Source organism: Jaculus jaculus, chromosome 6, assembly GCF_020740685.1.
Source record: "Jaculus jaculus isolate mJacJac1 chromosome 6, mJacJac1.mat.Y.cur, whole genome shotgun sequence".
NCBI classification, from domain to species: Eukaryota; Metazoa; Chordata; class Mammalia; order Rodentia; family Dipodidae; genus Jaculus; species Jaculus jaculus.
In genome coordinates this window covers 99,790,704-99,816,796 of record NC_059107.1, presented here as the reverse complement: position 1 = coordinate 99,816,796, position 26,093 = coordinate 99,790,704, and the positions used below count along the sequence as shown (strand labels likewise).

General features: G+C 50.3%; 1 protein-coding gene across 3 annotated transcripts; it reads left to right on the top strand.

The window, feature by feature from the left end:
* Positions 1 to 217: 217 nt before the first annotated feature.
* Positions 218 to 25,181, top strand: Ankrd52 (ankyrin repeat domain 52). Of its 3 annotated transcripts, none has more exons than XM_045151669.1 (28): positions 218 to 293; positions 608 to 691; positions 1,114 to 1,192; positions 1,361 to 1,431; positions 3,071 to 3,271; positions 5,373 to 5,460; positions 5,820 to 5,932; positions 6,250 to 6,462; positions 6,712 to 6,790; positions 7,014 to 7,128; positions 7,332 to 7,414; positions 7,504 to 7,621; positions 7,814 to 7,882; positions 8,058 to 8,198; positions 8,278 to 8,358; positions 17,154 to 17,265; positions 17,463 to 17,534; positions 17,786 to 17,987; positions 18,428 to 18,515; positions 18,637 to 18,754; positions 19,506 to 19,725; positions 19,892 to 19,979; positions 20,095 to 20,178; positions 20,280 to 20,425; positions 20,637 to 20,719; positions 20,905 to 20,987; positions 21,160 to 21,251; positions 21,664 to 25,181. In XM_045151669.1, exons 1-28 carry the CDS (start codon positions 267 to 269, stop codon positions 21,912 to 21,914), a joined length of 3,201 nt encoding a protein of 1,066 aa, XP_045007604.1. In that variant the 5' UTR covers positions 218 to 266; the 3' UTR covers positions 21,915 to 25,181. The 3 variants fall into 3 exon arrangements, with proteins under 3 accessions (XP_045007604.1, XP_004650036.1, XP_045007605.1); XM_004649979.3 differs by having other exon boundaries at positions 5,820 to 5,962; XM_045151670.1 differs by having other exon boundaries at positions 5,820 to 5,962; positions 21,160 to 21,313; positions 21,664 to 21,861.
* The last annotated feature ends 912 nt before the right edge of the window (positions 25,182 to 26,093 follow it).

Genomic DNA, 26,093 nt, shown 5'->3' with positions numbered 1-26,093 from the left:
GCTCGGGCTGCCCGCACCCGGCGGAGGACGCCCAGGCCCGGGCCGCCGGCGGGGCCGCGAGCGCCCTGCGGCCGGGCCCAGGATCGCCGCCAGGGAGCGCTGCGGGCTCCCGCTCGCCCCCCCCGCGGTAGGCGGGGCCGCCCTCTCCCCGCAGCCGCCGCCGCAGCCGCCGCCTGGGCCGCCCCGTGTCCCCGGTGGAGCCGCCGCCGCCGCCGCCGCCGCCGCCGCTGCCGCGAGCTCGATGCGGACGGAGCTTGGACCGGGCCATGGGGATCCTCAGCATCACGGACCAGGTCAGCCCTTCTGCCTTCCCCCCGCTTCCTCCTTCCAGGGGCCGGGCGCCTCCACCACGCGAGCCCGGGGATGTGCGGCCTAGGTTGGGCCCGAGCCCGGGGCTCCCGCCGCGCCCCACGCCGCGCTCCCCTCAACTGAGCGGGTGCCCTTGGGGGCCTGGCGATCGGAGGAGGGCGCCGCGGGAATTCGCTACAGTCAGGACCCCCATAATGGAGCCCCTCCAGCGACGCCCCCCTCCAACCTGGATGCTCCCCCACTACCCCGGCTCCGCTGTGGCAGGGGCCCGCTCCCTGAATGCCGGCTCTCTCTGCAGCCGCCCCTGGTCCAGGCCATCTTTAGCCGCGATGTGGAGGAAGTGCGTTCCCTCCTCTCGCAGAAGGAGAACATCAATGTGCTGGTGAGTTGGGAGCTGGGAGGATGGTGAGACCGGAATCTGGGTTCCAAGGCTCTGGACCCCTCCCCACCAGTGGGGCGGCTCCGTTTCTCCGTTCTGATGAAACCGCAGCTCTTCCTACCCTGGAGTGGGAGCCTCTGCATTCGGGGTTGGTCAGGCGTGGAGCATGGACCGGTGGGGCTGGGGATGCTCCGAAACGGTGTTCTCTTCCCCAACCATCGGGGTCTGCAGCGCCCCCACCCCTCCTGAGGAAGGTGGCCCTGACTCCACCCTCCCAAGGTGCTTGCTTTTAACTCCTAGTTCTGGGATTTAGGACGCTGCAGAACCATTGGGAAAAGATTGTGGGGAAGAGCCTGGAGCTCATACTTAAGCCGGGGTCCAGGATCATATCTCTCCACAGCTGCTTCTCTCTTTTACCTTTCCAGGACCAAGAGAGGCGAACCCCATTGCATGCTGCTGCCTACGTAGGCGATGTCCCCATCCTCCAGTTGCTACTGATGTCAGGTGAAAGTGGGGAGATAGAAGGTGTGGCATCTGGGAGGGGAGAAGCCTTTTTTCATATCCAAGGATTGAAACCTGGTGCTTGGTCCAGGAAAGACTTCCTTTCCATTCAGATTCCCCTTACCTCTTTCCTCCTCTCCTCCCATCAAGTAGGAAATTGTGTCCACACAGGTGCTAATGTCAACGCTAAGGACACACTGTGGCTGACTCCTCTTCATCGTGCTGCTGCCTCCCGAAATGAGGTATGGGCCTCCTACCTCATTTCACCCTCCCAAAATGGATGAATTGATGGAAAGCATGTTTGTTATTTTTATTTTTTATTTTTTAGAGATAGGGTCTCACTCTAGCCCAGACTGATTCACTCTGTAGTCCCAGGCTGGCTTCAGGCTCACGGCAGTCTTCCTACCTCTGCCTCCCAAGTGCTGGGATTAAAGGTTTTTTTTTTTTTTTTAATAATTATTTAGTTATTTGAGAAAGAGAGAGAATGGGTGTGCCAGGGACTTAATGGAGCCACTGCAAACGAACCCCAAATGCGTGCACCACCTTGTGCATATGGTTTATGTTGGTACTGAGGAATCAAACTTGGGTCCTTAAGCTTGGCAGGCAGGTGTCTTAACCGAAGCCATCTCTCCAGACCCAGGCCTTTTGTTTTTTTTTGTGTGTGTGTGTGGCATGTATGTGGCATGCATGCATGTGTGTTTGTATGTGTGTGGGTGCACTAGTATGTACAGATGCACATGCATATATGTGTGCACATGCCTGTGGAGGCCAGAGGTTGATATCCGGTATCCTCTTTCACTCTCAGAAAGGTGGATTTTAAAGGCTAATGAAACTCTGCCCCACACGGGGAGGAGACCAGACCTTGGCCACCTCTCTTCTACCCCTTAGAACTGGCTAGTAAGGGGGAGCTGAGTGCTGCCAGCTGATGTGATGTCAGGGAGGGCTTAACACTGGGCTGGCAGACGGTAATGGCCCTACTGCCAGACCTGAGTGACTCATTCCTCTCTGGGGGGCCACCTTGAGTCTGGTCCCCCTTGGAGCACTGAGTTTTCTTTCCTTGTGATGAGGGTAGGGGTAGGGATCTGTTGCATCTCTATCCCCCAAGCAGCATATAAGTTGACGGCACAAGGGGCCAAACAGACTTCTCAGTGGGATCCTATACTGAAGAGAGGGAAAGGAGACCTCATCTTGGATCTTCCATCACTTCCTTGGTGCTAGCCACCAGGGTGGGGGGGGGGGGGGGCCTGACGCTAATGGGAACAAGGTGGGTGATGATTAGGATGGTATTTAGCCTTTTTAAAAAAAAAATATTTATTTATTTATTTTGGTATTTCGAGGTAGGGTCTCATTCTAGCTCAGGCTGACCTGGAATTCACTATGTAGTCTCAGGGTGGCCTTGAACTCACAGCAATACTGCTACCTCTGCCTTCCAAGGCTTATGCCACCATGCCCAGAAGAGTAGCCTGGGTATTGGAGAGAAACCATTATGTTTGTTTATTGAGGTAATGGAAATGATTTTAGGGCCTATGGAAGGGCCAGTGATGGTACGTGCTTGGGACATGTATTTTTCTTGGAAATAGGATTGGGATATGTAGATTTCCTTAGGTCAGATTCATGTGTGAGTGAAGATTTTTCAGGAGGTGGGTTAGAGAGTGATAGATTCTAGGTGGCTTGAGAAAGAGGAAGGGGTCCCTGGCAAAACCAGGAGATCCAGAAGATGGAAAATAGGTATGGCCAAGCCAAGTATGTGAGCAAATGCAGAAACTAAGCTAGGAAGATGGGATCATATGTGCCACATTGACCTGTTCTGACTTCCATTTCCTCTTTTTTTAACCTCCTGCTCCCCTTCTGTCTTCTCTCTTGTCTTTTGCCCCTCTACAGAAGGTGCTGGGGCTGCTGCTGGCACATTCAGCTGATGTGAATGCCCGGGACAAGCTGTGGCAGACACCATTGCATGTGGCTGCTGCCAACCGGGCCACTAAGTGTGCTGAAGCTCTGGCACCCCTGTTGAGCAGCCTTAACGTGGCTGACAGGAGCGGGCGCAGTGCTCTGCACCATGCAGTGCACAGTGGGCATCTTGAGGTGAGGACCACTCCCACGTAGGTGCAGTGTTCTCCTATCACCTCTGTCTGCAGCTAGGCCATCAGACCTCAGGGAGGACTAGCTCAGATACTCACACAAACACTTGGGCTCAAGCACCAAATGAAGGGTTATACGAGATTGAGTTCTTCCAGGTGAATCCAGTGTGCCACGCGTATTTGGAAAGGGTTGTACCACTGAGCTATATCCCTAGTCCTGGATTGAATTATTCTTTTTATTTTTAATTTTATTTATTTATTTATTTGAGAGCGACAGACACAGAGAGAAAGACAGATAGAGGGAGAGAGAGAGAATGGGCTCGCCAGGGCTTCCAGCCTCTGCAAATGAACTCCAGACGCGTGCACCCCCTTGTGCATCTGGCTAACGTGGGACCTGGGGAACTGAGCCTTGAACCGGGGTCCTTAGGCTTCACAGGCAAGCGCTTAACCGCTAAGCCATCTCTCCAGCCCGGATTGAATTATTCTTTTCCCTACTTTTGGAGATTGAACCTAGGGCCTTGTCCATGGTTGGCAAGTATTCTATCACTGAACTACATCCACATCCCTCTTTTTGCTTTTTTTTATTTTATTTTAAATTTTTATCTATATATTTGCAAGCAGAGAGTGGGAGGGGGGAGACAAAGGGCACGCCAGGGCCTCCAGCCACTGCAAATGAACTCCAGATGCATGTGCCCCCTTGTGCATCTGACTTACATGGGTCCTGAGGAATTGAACCTGGGTCCTTTTGGCTTTGCATGCAAGTGCCTTAATCACTAAGCTATCTCTCCAGTCCCTATGTTTTATTTTGAGACAGGGTCTGGCCAGGCATGATGGCACATTCCTTTAATACCAGCATTTGGGAGGCAAAGAAGATCGCTGTGAGTTAGAGGCCAGCCTGGGACTACAGAGTGAGTTCCAGGTCATCCTGAGCTAGAGTGAAATGCAAACTTGAAAAACCCCCAAAATAAAAATAAGTAAAAATTAAAAATTGAAAACAAAAAACAGAGTCTGACTAGGTTGTTCAGGTTGGCTTTGAACTAGTGATCCTTCTGATTTAGCCTCATGAGTAGCTGGGATTACATGCATGTGCTATCACACACAGCCTGAAATTCTTGACTTGGGTTTCAGGAGGACTCTTTGAGGTTTCATGGAGGTGGAGATGTTTATATACATGCCTCCCCCCACCCTTTTTTTTTTTTTTGAGGTAGGGACTCGCTCTCCAGCCCACAATGACCTGGAATTTACCATGTAGCCTCAGATGGCTTCGAACTCACAGCCATCCACCTACCCCTGCCTCCCAAGTGCTAGGATTAAAGGCATGTGCCACTATGCCTGGCTCTTTCTTTTTCTTTCTTTCTTCCTTCCTTCCTTCCTCCCTCCCTCCCTCCCTTCCTCCCTTCCTCTCTTCCTTCCTTCTTAATTTGTTTTATTTTTTAAAGAGAGAAATAGAGAAAGAGGCAGATAGAGAGAATGGGTGTACCAGGACCTTCATCAGCTGCAAACAAACTCCAGATGCATGTGCCACCTTGTGTATCTGGCTTATGTGAGTTCTGGGGAATTGAATGTAGGTCCTTTGGCTTTGCAAGCAAGTGCCTTAACCACTAAGCCATCTCTCCAGCCTCATCTTTCTTTCTTCTTTGAGGCAGGGTCTCACTCCAGTACAGGCTTACCTGGAACTTATTCTATAGTTCAGGCTGACCTTGAATTTATGGTGATGCTCCTACCTCTGCCTCCTGAGTGCTGGAATTAAAGTGAGCACCGTCATGCCCAGCTACATGCCTTTTTCTGAAGAGTCCATGTTGTTCAACACACCTCCAAAGACTCATAAGATTTTGAGAACCACCAGAGCACCTAACGAGACTTCCCCTAAGTTTCCTTTAAACTCCCAGATTTATCTCCTGCTCCTCCTCTGTACCTGCTCCCACTATTCGCTCTAGTCCTCCAGATTGTTACAGTAGGAACAAAGGTATTAGTCTGCCGCCTCCAGCATTGTAAACAAGAAGGAAAAAAAAATGGCTGTCTTTGTCTTTGGGAGATGAGAAGTCTCTGTCCTTTGGTGGGTTGAGGGCATGAACCCTATCTGTGTCTTTTGTATTCTCATGTAGACGGTGAACTTGCTCCTCAATAAGGGAGCCAGCCTGAATGTGTGTGATAAAAAGGAGCGGCAACCTCTGCACTGGGCAGCTTTTCTTGGTAAGAGAGACTATATAGAAGTAGGAATTGAGTCCTTAAGATTCCGAGGGCAAGGCTAAGGAATTGCTGCCTTTGGAGGAAGGAGCACGGGGCCTTTGGGTTTACTCTCCTATCTCCTCCTCTTTTATTTAGTATTATTATTTATTTATTTTAGAGAGAGAGAGGCAGATAAAGACAGATATAGAGAGTTTGGGTACACTAGGGCCTCTAGCCAGTGCAAAGGAACTCCAGACACATGCACCATCTTGTGCACCTGGCTTTATGTGGGTACTGGGGAACCGGACTCAGGTTGTTAGACTTTGCAGGCAAGTGCCTTAACTGCTAAGCCATTTCTCCAGCTTGAATGTCCCTCTTTTTAGGACATTTGGAGGTCCTCAAACTGCTGGTAGCACGCGGAGCAGATCTCGGCTGTAAGGACCGCAAAGGCTATGGGTTACTGCACACTGCTGCGGCCAGTGGCCAGATTGAAGTGGTGAAGTACTTGCTGCGGATGGGGGCTGAGGTCAGGGCACTGAGCACTGGGGCTGGGGCGCAGGGCAGGGCATTGGAGGTCAGAATCTCTTAAAGAGATAGGAAGGTGCTGAGATCATTGGTGTGGCTTAGGGGAGTTGGGAAGATGTGACGAGAGGGTCTGAATAAGACTTGCACTATGTAATAGAATCCTTGTTCTTTTGGGTCAAAAACCTGAGGGGTTTGATGCAGTCAGATTTCTAGAACTGTAAGTCAGATTGGCTACTTTCAACTTGGTTTAAACTGATACAACCTTAACCCTCACTCTTGGAAATCCAGATTGATGAGCCCAATGCTTTTGGAAACACAGCTTTGCACATCGCCTGCTACCTTGGCCAGGATGCTGTGGCTATTGAGCTGGTGAATGCAGGAGCCAATGTCAACCAGCCAAATGACAAGGGCTTCACACCACTGCATGTGGCTGCAGTGTCCACTAACGGCGCTCTTTGCTTGGAGCTATTGGTCAATAATGGGGCTGATGTCAACTACCAGGTACCTAAAGGATGAAGCATACATCAGGGGAGAGGAACCTGGCTCTGGGGATCCAACCACATCTGCATAGCTGTCCTGGGGGAGTTGCCCACTTGTCTCCTGGAGTAATCAGGCCTTGCTAGGCACCCAGGAGGATGTGGGCTAAGGTGTCATGACCCTTCCATTCTCATAGATGTGTCCTTTGGAAGGGGGAACAGGGCATTCATTCTCTGTGCTTTGCACTGAATAAACCCCATCATGTTTACACAGAGCAAAGAAGGGAAAAGTCCTCTGCACATGGCTGCAATCCATGGTCGTTTCACGCGTTCTCAGATCCTCATTCAGAATGGTATGGACCCAGAGACTGTGCACCCATGGCAAGAAACCCCTTTCTTCTGCTACCCCATCCTCCACTCAAGATAGACATGGGGATCTCTGTCCTCTTAAAGTTTACAAACAAAATAATGTGTGGAGCATGCTTAGCTTGGCCCAACATATAATGAGCATTTGAATGGTTACTAACTGGTGAGAGTGATCTTAAGCCTGGGTTTGTGTGTGTATTCTTGTGTCAGGTAGCGAGATTGATTGTGCTGACAAATTTGGGAACACGCCACTGCATGTGGCTGCTCGCTATGGACACGAGCTGCTCATCAGCACTCTCATGACCAATGGCGCGGATACCGCCCGGTGAGTCAGGGTCCCTGACCCCACGTTGGGGCCACATCAGGTCTCTACGTATTGCTCACATCAGACACGGAGGTCAAAAGATGCTTGCCAAGGGAAGCTTGAGGAACTTCTCATCCTGACTCCCAGGGTGGTGGTGGGTCACAGAAAAGTCTGTAGCTGGCCCCTCCTGGAACAAAGGGCTGAGTCCCTCAACCTCTCCTCAGGCGTGGCATCCATGACATGTTTCCCCTGCACTTAGCTGTTCTCTTTGGATTCTCTGACTGTTGCCGGAAGCTTCTTTCCTCAGGTATGTGCTGACTGGCTGGGGGTTGGGGAGTTGGCAAGGGGAATGGAGCTCAGGGCTCCTGAATGCAGTCTGGCTGGTCTGCTCCCCAGGTCAGCTGTACAGCATCGTGTCTTCACTCAGCAATGAGCATGTGCTTTCTGCTGGGTTTGACATCAACACACCTGACAACCTTGGCCGCACCTGTCTTCATGCTGCTGCTTCTGGAGGGTGCGTTCACGTTCTCTCGTTGGGCTTGAAAGAGGCTGGGCAAGGTGGGCTAGTGCTGTCTGCCTGGCCCCTTCTGCTCAAACAGTGAAACCGTCACAACAGAGAGGTCTGTCCAGTTCCATCCTCTCAGCCTCTTCCTGGGCCAGCGGCCAGGCCTCCAGGCTCCCACTCTTACCCTTGTCTTCCTTCTAGGAATGTTGAGTGTCTTAATTTGCTGTTGAGCAGTGGTGCTGACCTGAGGAGGCGAGACAAATTTGGAAGGTAAGTTAATCTTTAGGGATGCACATAGGGAGTGTCTGGTTAAAGAGAAAATGGTAGGGGAGGTAGACAGTACGGGAGGAAAAAGAGGGAGAGTGAGGAGACTGTTATAAAGCAGGTCTTGTTGCGCATCTGGTTGTTTGGATCTGATTCTTTTACCCACCCCTTCCTTTTCCAGGACCCCACTGCACTACGCAGCCGCCAATGGGAGCTACCAGTGTGCGGTAACACTGGTGACTGCTGGGGCCGGTGTCAATGAGGCTGACTGTAAAGGCTGCTCTCCCCTCCACTACGCTGCTGCCTCTGACACTTACCGGAGGTGAGGCTCCCACGTGAGGCCTTCCCCACCCCATATGCCTCTCTGAGCTTTCCTAACCTCTTTACGCTTGTCTTCTCAGAGCGGAATCCCATACTGCTTCCAGCCATGATGCTGAAGAGGACGAGCCACTGAAGGAGTCCCGCAGGAAGGAGGCTTTCTTGTGAGTACCAGAGAGGCCTCTGGGAAACAACTTCCCCACAGTGCCACCCTTGGCACTGTTGTCTTCCCACCCACTCTGCATCTCCCCTGCCACATTACTGCTGCGTGACTCTAGCACAGCCCTGTCAGGCAGCTGGCAGCGTGTGTGGGGCACTTTGTGTATAGGTGAAGACAAAAGTGTGAGACACAGTTCCTCTCTTCTGAACAGGAGGGCTATTTTTTTTTTGGGGGGGGGATTGAGGTAGGGCCTCATTGTAGCCCAGACTGACCTAAAATTCACTACTTAGTCTCAAGCTGGCCTTGAACTCTCAGTGATCCTCCTACCTCTGCCTCTGGAGTGCTGGGATTAAAGGCGTGTGCCACTATGCCTGGCTAATTTTTGTTTTCTTCCAGAACAGGAGGCTTCTTGACATGACTGGGAAAATTACATACCCAAATCCAGTTTTTTATTTTAATTTTAATTTTTTTGTTGTTGTTTTTTCGAGGTAGGGTCTCAGTCTAGCCCAGGCTGACCTGAAATTCATTCTGTAGTCTCAGGGTGGCCTCAAACTCATGACAATCCTCCTACCTCTGCCTCCTGAGTGCTGGGATTAAAGGTGTGTGCCAACATGCCCAGCTATTCCAGCTATTTTTTTTTTGGAGGTAAGATCTCACTAGCCGAGGCTGATCTGGAATTCACTATGTAGTCTCAGGGTGGCCTCGAACTCACAGTGATTCTCCTGCCTCTGCCTCCTGAGTGCTGGGATTAAAGGCATGCACCACCACACCTGGCTTTTTTTTTTTTTTAAGATTTATTTTATTTATTTGAGAGCGACAGACAGAGAAAGAGGTAAAGAAGAAGAGAGAGAGAGAGAATGGGTGCTCCCAGGTCTCCAGCCACTGCAAATGAACTCCAGATGTATGTGCCACCTTGTGCATCTGGCTTATGTGGGTACTGGGGAATTGAGCCTTGAACCGGAGTCCTTAAGTTTTCAGAGGCAAGCTCCTAACCTCTAAGCCATCTCTCCAGCCATCCCCCCATTTTTTTTTTTTTTTTTTTTTTTGAGGAAGGGTCTCAGTTCTATCCCAGGCTGACCTAGATCTCACTTTACTTCCAGGCTGGTCTCAAACTCATAGCAGTCCTCCTACCTCTGCCTCTTGAGTGCCATTTGTTTATTTTATAAATATTAGCTGAACATTTACTTATTAGGTTCCAAGTATTATACTTCTACTAAGGCTAAGTGGTATTTTTTCATGGTACTGGGGATTGAACCTAGGTCCTTACCCCATGTAGGGCAAGCACTTTACCCTGAACCATGCCAGTGCTGGTACTAAGGATAAAGGATGAATTTCTCCTGGGCTGGGGAGGTGCTTCAGTGATAAAGAGTGTAAGGCTCTAGAATTGATTCAGTCCTCAACATCCAAACAGAATGACCTGTCTCTAGGTACTTTGTCTAGAGTGCAAAATTTGTTCCTATTTGAGAACTATTAACATAAATGAATGAATGGGTGAAATTGTGTTCCACTCTAGCCCAGGCTGACCTGGAATCACTGTGTAGTCTCAGGGTGGCCTCAAACTCATGGTAATCCTCCTACCTCAGTCTCCTGAGTGCTGGGATTAAAGGTATGTGCCACCACTCCTGGTTAAACTTCATTTAAAACAAATTTAAAAAAAAATTTTTTTTCCAGGTAGGGTCTCACTCTACCTGAGGCTTACCTGGAATTCATTATGTAGTTTTAGGGTGGCCTCAAACTCACAGTGATCCTCCTACCTCTGCCTCCTGAGTGCTGCAATTAAACGCATGTGCCACCATGCCCAGTTTAAAAAATTATTTGTTTATTATTATTTTTTGTTTGTTTTTTGGAGGTAGTATCTTACTCTAGCCCAGGCTGATCTCCAGTTCACTTTGTAGTCTCAGGGTTACCTCATACTCAATGAAGTCCTCCTGCCTCTGCCTCCCAAGTTCTGGGATTAAAGTTGTATACCACCATGCCCAGATTTTTTTTTTCCTTCTTTTTTTCTTTCTTTCTTTCATCCTTCCTTTCTTTCTCTATTTCACTTATTTATTTTTATCTTTATTTATTTATTTATTTTGGTTTTTTGAGGTAGTGTCTCACTATAGCTCAGGATGACCTGGTATTCATTACGTAGTCTCAGGGTGGCCTTGAACTCATGGCAGTCCTTCTACCACTGCCTCCCAATATGCTGGGATTAAAGGCGTGTGTCACCATGCCCGGCTTTATTTTTCAATTTTTAAAAATTAATTTTTTATTAACTTTCATGATTGTAAATAATATCCCATGGTAATGCTCTCCCTCTCCCCACTTTCCCTTTGAAACTCCGTTCTCCATCATATCCCCTCCCCCTCTCAATTAGTCTCTCTTTTATTTTGATGTCATGATCTTTTCCTCCTATTATGATGGTCTTGTGTAGGTAGTGTCAGGCACTGTGAGGTCATGGATACGCAGGCCATTTTGTGTCTGGTTGTAAGGAGTCCTACCCTTCCTTTGGCTCTTACATTCTTTTACCACATGTTCTGCAGTGGATCCCAAGCCTTGGAAGGTGTGATAGAGATATTTCCGTGCTGAGCACTCCTCTGTCACTTCTTCCCAGCACCATGATACCTTGTGAGTCATTCCAAGGACACTGTCAACTGAAAAGAGAAGGTTCAGGCTGGAGAGATGGCTTAGCGGTTAAGCGCTTGCCTGTGAAGCCTAAGGACCCCGGTTCGAGGCTCGGTTCCCCAGGTCCCACGTTAGCCAGATGCACAAGGGGGCGCACGCGTCTGGAGTTCGTTTGCAGAGGCTGGAAGCCCTGGCGCGCCCATTCTCTCTCTCTCCCTCTATCTGTCTTTCTCTGTGTGTCTGTCGCTCTCAAATAAATAAATAAAAAATTAAAAAAAAAAAAAGAAAAGAGAAGGTTCTCTCCCAGAAGTGAGAGTAACATTAATATATAAGTATGAACATTAAGAAAAGTGCTTACTGGGCAGTTGGATGAGCATAGTATATACATTTAGCCAGACAGCAGCAGATGTTACACCCCTAGTGACTACCCCTGTTTTAGGTTTTTAGTATCAGGGATGTATTCCCTCCCATGGAGCAGGCCTCCATTTCAATTTGAGGGCAGTTGGTTTCCACTGTACAGACGTGCCCCTATTGCACCCGTTGGCTCATTTGGCCTGGCTGGCAAAATATAAGGCTTGCAGTGTCTACTGTTGAGTATCTTTGCTGGTGATTTCTCTCCCTCCCATTGAACTACATGCAGAATGGCTTTTCCAGCCTTCTTTCAGCTGGTCCACATGGAGGAGGTTCGCAGCTCAGTTCTAGCAGGATTTCTCAGTGGCCTTGCAGCCCAAGTATGTGGAGTCTTCAGTAATAGGGTCTCACTATCTATTCCTGGTGGGAAACCAAGGGCCTCAGCAATAGCCTGTGATGTTTTGGGGCATCAGGGACCTCCCTGGCCCACATCTCACTGGAATGTATCCCATCTGTGGCACTGAAAATTTTCTAGTAACAATCTATGGCTCCTGAGTGTTCCATTGTCCAAAAAAGTAGGATTCCATATGATTTATTTATATCCTCTTAGATTTTGATTAGCCCTCCCTCCACCTTTTCTTTACTTAGTTTCTTCCCCTAACCTCACTTAGGCCTTTTCACCCCCATAAAGCGGGCTTCTTCTTCTTCTTTTTTTTTTTTTTGAGGTAGGGTCTCACTCTGGTCCAGGCTGGCGTCTCAGGTGGCCTTGAACTCACGGCGATCCTCCTACCTCTGCCTCCCAAGTGCTGGGATTAAAGGCGTGCGCCACCACGCCCGGCTAAAGCAGGCTTCTTTAATGCAGTGTTACACCTTTTTAGAAAATGAAATTACTGTGAGTTGAAAATAAGATGGCTTAGTGGTTAAGGGTGCTTGTTTGTAAAGCCTGCCTGCCTGGGTTCAATTCCCCAACATCTCTGTAAAGCTGGACACAAAATGACTCGTGTCTGTGATCCCAGCACACCTACAACAGTGGGAGATGGAGAAGAATCTCAACTTTAGTCAGACCTGTTGGCCTCAGCAAGGGACCCTGTCCCAAAGAGGGTGCACCACAGAGTGCTGACCCACACATGCAGATGTTTTCTTTCTTTTTCTTTTCTTCTTCTTCTTCTTCTTTTTTTTTTTTGGTTATCTGAGGTAGGATTTCAGTCTGGCCCAGGCTGACCTGAAATTAACTATGTAGTCTCAGGGTGTCCTTGAACTCACCACAATCCTCTTACCTCTGACTCTGGAGTGCTGGGATTAAAGGAGTGTGCTGTGATACCTGGCTCTAATGTGTAGCCCAGGTGGGCCTCAAACTACTGATCCTCCTGCCTCCACCTCTTCATCAATATCCCACTGGTGTGCACCACCACAACTGACTCTTTTCTTTTTTAAATTTATTTATTTGAGAGAGAGAGAAAGGCAGATAGAGAAAATGGGCGTGCCAAGGCCTTAAGCCACCGCAAAGGAACTCCAGATGCATGTGCTACCTTTGCATCTCGCTTACATGGGTCCTAGGGCATCCAGCCTGGGTCCTTTGGCTTTGCAGGCAAGTGACTGAACCACTGAGCCATCTCTCCAGCCCCCCCCCCCCTTTTTCAACCACAGCAAATTTATTACTCAGTATCCAGTTCCACATCATAGCACCATATAGAGCCCTCATTTTCCCTCCTAACCAGGCCCCAAGAAGGGACTTCGGCCAGGAAGTTCTTTCCACAGGTCTCAGTAGGCAGGAGAGCAAACCCCTGTGTGCCTAGAGAGCAAGGTTCCAGGCTGCCAGGAAAAGAGAACATGCAGGCAGGAGCCTGTCTGTGGGGAGGAAGAATGAGAGGGAAGGGCACTGCCTGAGGAGTCTGGGAGTTCCAGGTCCCCCCACACCTTTTTTTTTTTTTTTTTCAAAGTAGGGTCTCACTCTAATCCAGACTGTCATGGAGCTCACTCTGTAGTCAGGCTGGCCTTCAACTTGTACTGATCCTCCTATCCCAGCCTACTGAGTGCTAGGATTAAAGGCATGAACCCCCATGCCCAGCTCAAACTTCATTAAAAAAAAAAAAAAAGCTGGGCATGGTGGCACAAACCTTTAATCCTAGCACTTGGGAGGCAGAGGTAGGAGGATCACCGTGAGTTTGAATCTACCCTGATACTACATAGTGAATTCCAGGTCACCCTGGACTAGAGACCTTACCTTGAAAAGACAAAAAAAAAAAAAAAAAAAAAAGGTTTGGGAGAGGGCTCAGGTGGTAAACTACTTGACACTCAAGCATAAGGGTCTGAGTTTGAATATCAAGCACCCATGCCAAATGTTGGATATTGTGGTGCACCTGTAATTTCAGCACTGAGGAGGTGGAGACATGTGCATCTCTGGGGTTTATAAGCCAGCCAATCTAGCTGAATCAATAATTTCTAGGTTCAGTGAGAGACCCTGTTGTAAAAACAAAAGTGGAGGAGGTAGGTGTGGTGGAACATACCTTTTATCCCATAAATTGGGAGACTGAATTTGGAGGATCCCTGTGAGTTCAAGGCCACCCTACGCTAAAGTGAAACCCTGCTTAAAAAGAAAGGGGGAGCTTGGTGAAGTGGCACATGCCTTTAATCTCAGCACTCGGGAGGCAGAGGTACGTGAATTTGAGGCCACCCTGAGACTACATAGTGAATTCCAGGTCAGCCTGGACTAAATTATACCTTGAAAAAACAAAACAAACAAAAAGGTGGAGATCACCATCCTCCCCCCACCACACACAAAAAAAAGAGCCTGGTGTGGTGGTACACACATTTAATCCCAGCACTTGGGAGGCAGAGGTAGGAAGAACACCATGAATTCACGGCCATCCAGTGACTACCAAGTGAATTCCATGTCAGTCTGGGCTAGAGTGAGACCTTCCCTAGAAAAAGAAAAAAGAAAAAGAAAAAGATGGAAGCCTGACGTGGTTACATATGCCTTTAATCCTGGCACTTGGGAGGCAGAGGTAGGGTAGGTGAATCTGAGTGAATTTCAGTTAATCCTGGGCTAGAGTGAGACCCTACCTCGAAAAACCAGGCAGGTGCCTTAACCACTAAGCCATCTCTTCAGCCCCCTCAAAAAAAAAAAAAAAAAAAAGGTGGAGATCAACTGAGGAAGACCCTGATGTTATCTTTGGATGATGTTATCTCCATACTTGTGTCTTCACACATACAGATGATACACACATATACATACAAAAGAAATAATAAAACCCCCAAATACCAGCCAGGTCTTTAATCCAAGCACTCAGGGAGAGCAGAAATTGGAGGCAAATAAATAAAACAAATATATATAAATAAATACATATATATACTTAATATATAAATATATATAATATATTTAAAAGGCTGGAGAGATGGCTTAGTGGTTAAGGTGCTTGTCTACAAAGCCTAAGGACCCAGATTTGATTCTCTGGGTCCCATATTAGCCAGATGCACATTGTGGCACATGTATCTGGAGTTTGTTTGCCGTGGATAGAGGCCCTGGCATGACCATTCTCTCTCGTGTATCTAATAAATAAATAAAACAATAAAAAAAGAAATTGGAGGCCAACCTTGATCCATAGAGTTTATACATAAGGGACATATGAGACCTGCCTTGGGCTGGGGAGTTGGTACAGTGATTAAAGGCACTTGTTTACATGAGACCTTACCTCAAAACAAAAGAAATAAAGTGGCAGGAGAGATGGCTTAGTGGTTATGGCACTTACCTGCAAAGCCAAAGGACCCTGGTTCAAGTCCCCAGTACCCACATAAGCCAGATGCAGCAGCTGAAGGCCCTGGCATGCCTATTCTCTTCTTTATGTATCTGCCTCTGTCTCTCTCAAATAAATAAAGTAAATAAAAATCATTAAAAAAAAATTGAGAGCTAGGCATGGTGGCACACACCTTTAATCCCAGCACTCAGGAGGCAGCGCTAGGAGGATTGTGGTGAGTTCAAGACCAACCTGAGACTACATAGTGATTTCCAGGTCAGCTGGGCTAGAATGAGATCCTACCTTAAAAATCTTACACAGACAAAAACCAATTACTTGTGGTACATTTATACCTATAGTCCCAGGACTTGGGAGGCAGAGGTAGAAGGATTGCCATGAGTTGGAGTCCATCCAGCTCTATAGGGTAATTTCAAGGTTAACCTGGGATTAGAATGAGATCCTAAATTGAAAAAAAAATTAAAAAAAATTAAAAAAAAAAGCAAGCCAAATCTGGGCATGGTGGTTCATGCCTTTAATCCTAGCACTCGGGAGGCTGAGGTAGGGGATCCCAGTGAACTAGAGGCCATCATAGGCTACAGAATGAAATGGAGTTCAGGTTAGCTTTCACTGGAGTGAGACTGCTTCAGAACAAATGAGTGGGCTGGATAGATGGCTCAGTGGTTGAGATTCTTACTTGTATGCAAAGCCCAACAACCTGGGTTCGATTCCCCATTATGTACATAAAGCCAGATGCACAAAGGGGCCCATGTATCTGGAGTTTGTTTGTAGTGGGTAGAGGTCTTGGCCCTCATTTTCTCTCCTCTTCATTTCTCTGTGTGAAAATAAATGAATAACAAGGTTGGAGAGAGGGCTTGGCAGGTAAGATGCTTGCCTGCAAAGCCTAACATTTACAGGGTTCAAATCCCCAGTACCTATATAAGCCAGCTACACAAAGTGTCATGCATGTGGAGTTCATTTGCAGTGGCTAGAGGCCCTGGCACACCCATTCTTTCTCTTTTCCTCTTTCTCTGCTTGTAAATAAATTAAAAAAACAAAAACAAACAAACAAAAAACAGCCAGGCATGGTGGTGCACGCCTTTAATTCCAGCACACAGGAGGCAGAGGTAAGAGGATCACCATGATTTTGAGGCCACTTTAAGACTACATAGCAGGTCAGCCTGAGCTAGAGTGAAACCCTACCTCAAAAAATCAAACAAAACAAAACAAAAACAAACACTGGAACCAGGCTTGGTGGTGCACACCTTTTTAACCACAGCTCTCAGGAGGCAGAGATAGGAATATTGCTGTGAATTCAAGGCCACCCTGAGATTGCATAGTGAATTCCAGGTCAGCCTGAGCTACACTAAGACCCTACCTCAAAACAAACGAACAAAAAAACCCAAATAACTAAGTAAATGAATAAAGCCAGATGTGATGGAGCATACCTGTAATCCCAGCACTTGGTAGAGGCTGGAGGATCAGGGGTTCAGGTCATCCTCAGCTTGATACAGTAACATCTAGGAGGCTCAGCTATATGGCCTTTGGCAAGTTACTTTAATCCCTCTGTGCCTCAATTTCCTTAACCCCCTTCGGGATGCAAATGGCATCTACCTCTCTGAGTTATGATAGTATACCTGCTACTTACCTTAAGGTGCTTAGCGCATGCTTGATGCATGGTAAGTGCTGGGTGTGATTACGTAGTCATACAACTATGACTAAGGAATGAGTAGGGTGCCAAAGCAATACAGAGAGGTGGTAACTAACAGAAAGCTGGGCAAGGCCCCCCAGGACAGCAGCAAGGGTTGGATATTCAAGGAGTTGGATTTCTTCAGCGGAGCTAGGAGGAGCAAGCTAGCTGGTGGAAAGCTGAGCAGCATAGTGTGCCCCAGATTCTTGGGGGGGTTCTAGAGGATAAAGCATGGTATTGAAGCTGGTAGAAATCTCATTAAGTGTGTCCATAGCTGAAGTTGAAAGTTAGGATTTAAAGAACCCATCTAGAGCACAGGGTGGCCTGGGGGGCTCCTTTGCCCCTCTCCTCGGTCCCTGCCAGAACTGTACCTTTGTGGCCTGGGCTTCTATGCCTCACAGTCTATCCCTGACTTCCCAGCTGTCTGGAGTTCTTATTGGATAATGGTGCAGATCCCTCCCTGCGGGACAGGCAGGGCTACACAGCTGTGCACTATGCAGCCGCCTATGGCAACAGACAGAACCTGGAACTGGTAAGTGTTGGGACGTGGTCTGCGGGAACAGCAGGGCAGGGGTGCAGTCTGCATTCTGGTTTGTGGTTCTGAAACCAGGAGCATGTGGACTGGGTGTGGCCTCTGGGTACAGGATGGGGAGGACCGTGAGCGCCGCAGCCGGGGACTACATCTTGGAAGTTCACAAACCTAAGCACCTATTTTCTTGTTTATTGCAGCTCTTAGAAATGTCCTTTAACTGCCTGGAGGATGTGGAGAGCACCATTCCAGTCAGCCCTTTGCACTTAGCTGTGAGTCCCACTTCTATTCCTTGTCCCTACCTTATTCCCCCTCCTTCACTGCACACCCCCCCCCCCCAGGGATGCTAGCACTGTGACTATCTTTCTGCATTCTTGTGGGGATATGGCAAATTGGTAGTTGTCTGCCGAGGGATAGCATGAAAGAGGCCCGAGGGGCCCAAAGACGTTCTGGAGGATTAATGCCTGTCCTAGCAGCAGTGTTGGGATAGATATATCCAGCCATGTCCATTGGTTGCCTGCAGGCCTACAATGGTCACTGTGAAGCCCTGAAGACACTGGCTGAGACGCTGGTGAATTTGGATGTAAGGGACCACAAGGGTCGGACCGCGCTCTTCCTGGCCACTGAGCGAGGCTCTACTGAGTGTGTAGAGGTGCTTACAGCTCACGGCGCCTCTGCCCTCATCAAGGAGCGTAAGCGCAAGTGGACACCCCTACATGCTGCTGGTTAGTGCCTTTTCAGACTGCTGTCCTCCCTGGCCATGCCCTATCCCTTTAGAACAGGGCTGAGATTGGGGCAGAGCAAAGAAGATAAGAACTGAGGGCTGGAAGGATGGTTTAGCGGTTAAGGCATTTGCCTGCAAAGCCAAAGGACCCAGGTTCAATTCCCCAGGACCCATGTAAGCCAGATGCACAGGGGCGCATGCGTCTGGAGTTCATTTGCAGTGGCTGGAGGCCCTGGCACACCCATTTTCTCCCTCCCTCCCTCCCTCTTTCTCTGTCAAATAAATAAATATTAAAGAAGAAGAAGATAGGAACTGATTCATAACTTAACTACCCTTCTCCTTATCCCAGGCTTTCCTGGTACTTCAACTCATGAGTCCTTCCTGCTCAAACTGACTCCCTCCTCCCTAACATGTCCTGATGCAGGCTCCCTTTTCTTCTAGCTGCCTCTGGCCACACTGATTCCCTGCACTTGCTGATTGATAGTGGGGAACGAGCTGACATCACAGATGTCATGGATGCCTACGGACAGTGAGTGTGGGCCAGGGATGAGGGTCGTTTTCTCCCCTTGACAAACCCTTACCCTTTCTCCATTTTTTCTTAGCAAAGGCTGAGAAGTGATGAGCTTCACACTTTTCTTCTGTCTCCCTAGAACCCCACTGATGCTGGCCATCATGAATGGCCATGTAGACTGTGTTCATCTGCTGCTAGAGAAAGGATCCACAGCTGATGCTGCTGACCTCCGGGGCCGCACTGCTCTCCACCGTGGGGTGAGTAGACTACAGGGGTGCTTGCTCACAGGTGGGCCTCAGTGTGGGAGCACAGGACACATAGCCCCAGGGCACGAGTGTCTAGGATGTGTGACAGGGTTTTAGATCTAGGTTTTACTGACCCTGTGCTTGCCCTGTGATAAGTAATTGATACCTCATCTGATGACCTTCATCTTTTCATCACAGTCAGCCATATGTTCACCACCCAAACTATGCTCAATATGTCCTGCCAGTACTATCCTATCGGATTTTTTTTCTTTCTTTCTTTCTTTCCTTTTTTTTTTTTTTTTTTTTTTTTGAGGCAGGGTCTCACTCTAGCCCAGGCTGACCTGGAATTCACTATGTAGTCTCAGGGTGGCCTCGAACTCAAGGCACTCCTCCTACCTCTGCCTTCCAAGTGCTGGGATTAAAGGCATGCACCGCCACACCCTGTTCTTTTTTCCTTTCAAGATGGTATCTGGCTATGTTTCCCAGGCTGGCCTTGCAGTCTTGGGCTCAAGTGATCCTCCAGTCTCAGCCTCCTGAGTGGCTGGGACTACAGGTATACCTTGCTTTCTCACAAGAGTCTCACAAGATCCCTCAGCCTCCTCACTCTCCATTTGGTCTTTTGTTCAAAAGCTCCATCCATGGAAGGAGCTGCTGACTCCTAACACTAGAATTGTTGTAGAGATCAGGAAGCCCTGTGAGTGATTCTTGCTCCTGGGCCTGTCCCCAGTAACCTGCACTGTTTCTATCACTGTGTGTCTCACAGGCAGTGACTGGCTGTGAGGACTGCCTGGCCGCCCTGCTGGACCATGATGCGTTTGTTCTGTGCCGAGACTTTAAGGGCCGCACACCCATTCACCTGGCCTCAGCCTGTGGCCATACTGCAGTGCTGCGGACTCTGCTGCAGGCTGCCCTTTCCACAGACCCCCTGGACGCTGGCGTGGATTATAGCGGATACTCGCCCATGCACTGGGCCTCCTACACTGGTACTTGTGGGGGTCTTAAGCAGGTACAGGGAAATGTGGGGTGTAGAGAAGGAAGATGAGTTACAGGAAAGGATCTGGAAGTAGAGTGAAGGGTCAGAGACAGGGCAGAACAGATGGAGGACCTTGCCTCTTCTTTCAGTTGCCATATTTCCCTCCTCATGCTCAGGACATGAAGATTGTCTGGAGTTGCTACTTGAACATAGCCCGTTCTCATACCTGGAAGGAAACCCCTTCACTCCTTTGCACTGTGCAGTGTAAGTCCCGTCCCCTGTGTCGGTTCACTGTCAGTGCTGTGGCCTGGGCTCAAGGCAGGAAATATATCTCCCTTGCCCTACTGATGACCCTTCTCCTCCTCCTCCTCCTCCTCAGAATTAATAACCAGGACAGCACCACAGAGATGCTGCTGGGAGCTCTGGGTGCCAAGATTGTAAACAGCCGAGATGCCAAAGGACGGTGAGTGACAGAGACTTGGAGAGAATTGTGAACTGCCTCTGGCTTTGGCTTTCTGCTCATGCATAAGAGCCTCCCTATTTCACTCTGCCCTGGCTCCCCAGGACCCCCCTTCACGCCGCTGCCTTCGCGGACAATGTCTCTGGGCTCCGGATGCTGCTGCAGCATCAGGCCGAGGTCAACGCCACTGACCACACCGGCCGCACTGCACTCATGACAGCAGCTGAGAATGGGCAGACTGCTGCTGTGGGTATGTAGGGGACCCCTTGTGGCAGGGAGGAGTTCTTGGGGTGTTCATAGGATGGGTCTTCTGTGCCTGCAGGGCCAGTCGGGCTGAGGTTCTGTTGCAGGAGAATGTCTCTGGATGTCCCACCCCTAGCAGATGGGGTACAGAGTGCATGCACACAGAGTGGCAGGTGGAGCAGGAGGAAAATACCAGCCCCTCCATGTTTCTTTTGTAGAATTTCTGCTGTATCGAGGGAAGGCAGACCTAACTGTGCTGGATGAGAACAAGAACACTGCCCTCCACTTGGCTTGTAGCAAGGTATTGCCTGGAGCCAGGGGCATTGCGTGAGGGTCGGGGCTTGATGAGGTGGGTAGGTCCTGGGGGCAGAGCACCCTAGAACAGAAGCCAGGGTTGTCCAACCTGACTCGTGACATAGCTTGTCTGCCTTCCTACCCTGTGGCCTGCCATACTTATGTTCCACACATCTCCACTCTGTCCCTCAGGGCCATGAGAAATGTGCCCTCATGATACTGGCAGAGACCCAAGACCTTGGCCTTATCAATGCTACCAACAGTGCGCTGCAGATGTGAGTACCTGACGAAGAGGACTCCTGGCCGGGGGACGCAGGGGGTGGAGAAAGGAGCCCCATATTCCAGGGGCTCTCTGGCGTTCACAGTGTTGTTCATTGCCATCCAGGGTTGGCAAGGCAACCTAGCATTCTTCTGACTTCGCACTCCTTTTTTTCTCTTCCTTCCAAGGCCACTCCACATTGCTGCCCGGAATGGCCTAGCTTCTGTGGTGCAGGCCCTGCTGAGTCGTGGGGCTACTGTGCTGGCTGTGGATGAAGAAGGTGGGTGGGGTCCAGAACCCCCCGCCTCTCCTAGGTTTGGGGTCAGGGACATACTTCAGGAGGTGACTTCTTAACCTTGCTATAAATGAGATTTTTTTTCCCAGGGGAACTCTTGAGACCAGGGACCCAACACCAATATTGAGTCTCACAGGGGAGTCTGATGGAACTAGGTGGATCTAACAGGGTCAGGAAGACTTCACACACGTCCCAGGCTGCCATCCCATGTGCTGCCCTTTACCCCACACTCACAACCTGCCGTCAGCCTCCTGGGTCCTTGCCACCCTGGCTTTCTGACCATGCTGGGTGCTTGCCTGCCTTGGCTCCCCTCCATAGCTGAGAGCGCTCAGGGCCGGGGAGGGGGGGCCGTGAAATACAGAACCCTGTGCTTCAGTTTTTCCCTTTGGCCCTGCAGGTCACACCCCAGCACTGGCCTGCGCTCCCAACAAAGACGTGGCAGACTGCCTGGCCTTGATCCTTTCCACCATGAAGCCTTTCCCACCCAAGGACGCCGTTAGTCCTTTCAGCTTCAGCCTGCTCAAGAACTGCGGCATTGCAGCTGCCAAGACGGTGGGTGGCTGCGGTGCCCTGCCCCACGGGGCCTCCTGCCCCTACAGCCAGGAGCGGCACGGCGCCATTGGTTTAGATGGCTGCTACTCTGAGTAGCTCCCTCCAGTGTCCCTCTTCCCCACCGGTGGCTTGATATCTTATTCTATTTATTTAGAAAAAGTCTAAACATTTAGGGCACTTTAAAGGAGAACACGACTAGGTGGCAAGGCAGAGGGGGAAAGGAAGCCCTGGGGAGCAGCTGCTCACTCCTTTGCCACACCATCTTGGCCTGGCAGGGGTCTGGGACGGACAGGGAGCACCCCAGGCCCTTGGTACCCCCAGGGCAACCCCTTCTGCCAAGTGTCCCAAAATGATTGCTAAATGCCTGGCTCCCTCTCTCTCTGACTCCATCTCTCAGTTCCCCCTCTTTTGCTGCCAGCTCCCCCAGCTCTTCCCTCTGACTCTCCTCTCTGTGTCTCCTTCACCTGCTGCCAGGCGAACCCCTCTTCTTCCATACCCATCACTGCCTCCCTGCTCGGCCCCTCCATCCCCGCAGCAGTGAGAAGCCTTAATTTCTGGTACTGTGTGAGCACTCTGGGGGTGTCCCCTCCCCCTTCAGGGGCAGCTAGAGGACAAGGGGGGAGGGTATTTAGCACTGGGGCCTGGAGCTTTTTTCCTACTCTGTACCCTATCACCCCTAAAGTTCAGATGCAAAACACTTGAAGCAGCAACTACTGTACCTGGGCCCCAATCCTGCACTCTCCCCTGACTCCTCATATGCAAATCAAGGGCTGGTTTTGCCCCCACAGCCTGCCCCCATTCCCCCCGGCCTGGCCCCCTTACCACGCACTTTAACCTTGCTCCTTTCTTTTCTTTTAACTTCTTTTGAGAGAGCAGAGCCTGTGGCTATTCCCTCCCTGGCTCTCCTCCCTGAACTTTGAGGCTTGTCATGAATTTTTAAGTAAGCATTTTATTCTTTAGGGGAAGAAACAAATTTAATTTCCTGCCCATTTCAAAACCACAGCCCTAGAACATCCTCCGTGTTTCGGCTTGTGCTGGCATGTGTGTGGAGGGAGGGACCGCGTCCTTCCTCCTGTTTCCCCAAGTCCCAGAGGTCCTCCGTGTCCCTGTTAGCCTGCACCTCCCGTCATGTCTGAGAACCCACTGCCCCAGTCACTCCTGAACTGAAGCCAAAGATGGTGGGAGGGGCAGGGGCAGAGCAGGGAAGCAAGCCGCCTTCCAGCGGGAGGGGCGCTCTGCCAAGGGAGCAGCAGGTAGACCACGAGGCTAGGCCCCGGCCCTCCCGGCACGGGGGAGACAGGAGTGAGTAGGGGCTACACCAGTAAGATTCCTGGAAGTGCGGAGAAGCCAGACTGGGCTAGAGTGAGGAGGAACAGTGTTCTCTCTAAATGTAGCATTGCATCTGGCCCTGGTCCCTTCAGATGCCCCGTCCACCCATCTCTTTTTTGGTAAGCCTCTGCACAGTCAAACTTCCCTTGTAGTCCAGTGTCCCTTCCTCACACACAATACCTCAGCCAGGGGCCAAGACACAGAACTTGAATAGAGGTCCTGCCCCTCCACCCCACAGTGTACCCTTGCCCAGTTTGGCTGTCATCAGTATTGTCCCCTGAGAACTGGACAGGCTTCGTTTACACAGTACAGGGTCTCCCCTGGGGGATTCTTTTGCCTCTCTCCCCAACCCAAACTTGCTTTATTCACGTTTACCTGTTTTTCATTTATATTCCTTGAATGTCTTGCCCCCCTCCCCTTGCCAAGGGTGAGCTGAGGGGAGAGGAGCATCCCAGGGACCCCTCCGTCCCCGCAGATACCCTACACCATACCTCATGCTGGCTCTCCGAAGCCTGCGGTGTTTGTCTTTATCCCTTTCCATGGTCTCTCTTTATCTCTCTGTGTCTTGCTGCCCCAACCCCCCCCCATCCTAAACCATTTCAAGGCTTCCAAGTGACCATTATTGGTAAGAAGGATTGTGCAGCTTTTCATTTTTGTTTTTGTTTTCAAAGCCAAAGGGCCTTGCAATGCCCCTCTTGCCCACTCCCCTTCATCCCCTGTCCTCCCCTATATGACAATCAATGTGACCTCTCTTAAGGGCTGCCGCCCCCACCCCGACCCTGCTGGCTCTGCAAAGCTTGCCCCCTAATTTCAGTTCTCCTAAAATCTTCCCATTCCACTCCCTCCCTCTCATCTTGGTGCTGGGAATTAGGTGGTAGGGGCACGGGGAACAGGAAAACAAGTCCTCTGGGGATGACTCCGGGGTGTCAGTCGTGTTCTCCTTTAGCAATGCTTGGCAGTGACAAAAGGAATCTGAGTATTGTCAGGAGCCCCATTGTTTTGTTTTGCTAGATGAGATTTCTGGTGGCTGTCTGTTCCCTGCTGTCCTGGGCACACTGTCAGCAGTGCTGGGAACATGGCGGGGAGTCCTCTGTCCCTCATGTGGCTGTGAGGAGACCTGGAGGGCGAGCAGCTTCCTCTCCTATGCCAAAGGAAATCCCGCACCCCACCCCTGGATCCCCGACCCCCTAGTGTCTTTTGAAGCATTTTGACCATTCTCATGGCCACTGCATATTTATTTTAATGTTAAGGTTTCTTTTTAAAAACCTTTTTGACTTAAACGGGTGTGGAGAAGTAAAACAGGCAGGATTCCCCCCAATCTTAAAGGGGTTGGATGGGGAGGAAGCATCTCCTTTCTTCCCCTCCCTGTCCCCTTTCCTCTCCCCACCACAGCTCTAAAGCACTTGCTTCAAGTAATAAGCACTTTTGTGAAAAGGCCTATTTTAAGTGAGGACCCTGGGAACAGCCCTAGGTCCCAGCAAAGGAGACAGAGCGAGGGCTGCATAGGAGACAGGGAAACAGATGTGTGAATCAGAGGGCGAGATGAAAAGAGCCAGTGTTTAGTTCCTGATTTTGGGGGGATGTTTCTGATTGGGCGGTGGCTTTGGTAGGGTTGTGTACTATCCTTCAGAAAAACACATGGCACAAACTGTGGGTCCTAGGATGGACCAACAGACCGGGTCACTGCCACTGTCCAACTGAGACTCTGAGACTGATGGGCCACCTCCCCTACCCCGTGGCCCTCTGAGCCATAGGACTGCTGAAAACCACTGAATGTACAGCCCAGGTTGGGGTGGGAGCAGCCCCGAGGGGAGGGGGCTTCTCCTTTTGTTTGGTGCTGTGGGGGGTGGGAGACATGAGACTGAGGGAATGCCACCCCATGTAGACATGTGTTCCTTGGGGTGAAGGGGCTGAGGAGGGTCTGCCTCCCTCTCCAACCCCAGCCATGGCCCCTCCTCCTTCCTCACCCCTATCCGTTTTGACTGTAAGTCCAGCTCACCTTTGCCTTCAATATGTAACCAAAGGAAAACTCAATACTGTTTCCAGCGCTGTCTGCCCACCCAAGCACTTTCTTACTCCCTGGACCTAGACGGGGAGAAGAGGCCAGGGGTGGGACCAGAGTGAACGGTTCTACAACTGTACCCCCAAAACCCTCTCTGTGGTCTTGGAAGGGGTCCTGAGAGATGGGGTGGGGCCAGGCTGGCGGGCTGGGAGTAGGCACACTCTGTATCTTATGCATGTGAGTGTTTCTTTGTGGAAATGACTCCAGTGACTATGCTCCAGCAGGGAGGCCCCTTCCTCCTTCCCACTTAGCTGTTTCTCCCCTTTTCCCACCCAGCGTTCATCCCTGCCTTCCCTTCCCACCGCAAAGGAAAATAGCCTTACAGACCCTAGCCCAGAAACCCTACTCCTGGGGCAAACCAGTATGGCCCCTTCCAACCCACCACGTTTGAACCCTACCTTTTGAGAAGGAGGACCAAGGAGCAAAGCAGCCTCCTTCCCTCCATGGTGACTCTAGCCCTTGACCCAGGCTGGGGCAAGGGTGGAGGTCAGGAATCTTTAAGGACCAAGCCTAGTGGTCTGGGAAGAGGGAGGTAGAGAAGGAAGGGTCTGAGTAGACTAGGAGACTCCCTCCTCTCGGCCCAACCCCTAGAGAAGCGACCAAATCCCAGAGCTGGGAGGGAGCTGGGGTGGGGAGGGTCTGCTCTTTGAATTACTTGAAGGTACTGACTCCGAGGCTGCTGTTGCCCGCATAGGTGTGAGGGGGACACTGTCACTGCATTTGGGAGGGCAGAGGATGGCCGGTGACCCGCCCTCAGCCCTTGCTCACTCCCGTTTGGCCCTCTCCCTGGAGTGTGTGCAAGCCTGCTCGTCCCAGGGAGGGTGGGGAGAGCCTTCCCTCCCGTCTCCGCCCTCACTCTGGGCACCCTCTCCAATTGCACTAAA

What these genes read in the sequence shown, in the direction of transcription:
- Ankrd52 (XM_004649979.3), top strand. Translation starts at nt 267, where the DNA reads ATGGGGATCCTCAGCATCACGGACCAG. An exon ending in CGCAGGAAGGAGGCTTTCTT is followed by an intron (nt 8,359 to 17,153) that starts GTGAGTACCAGA and finishes CTGACTTCCCAG; the next exon opens with CTGTCTGGAGTTCTTATTGG. An exon ending in GTCATGGATGCCTACGGACA is followed by an intron (nt 18,516 to 18,636) that starts GTGAGTGTGGGC and finishes CTGTCTCCCTAG; the next exon opens with AACCCCACTGATGCTGGCCA.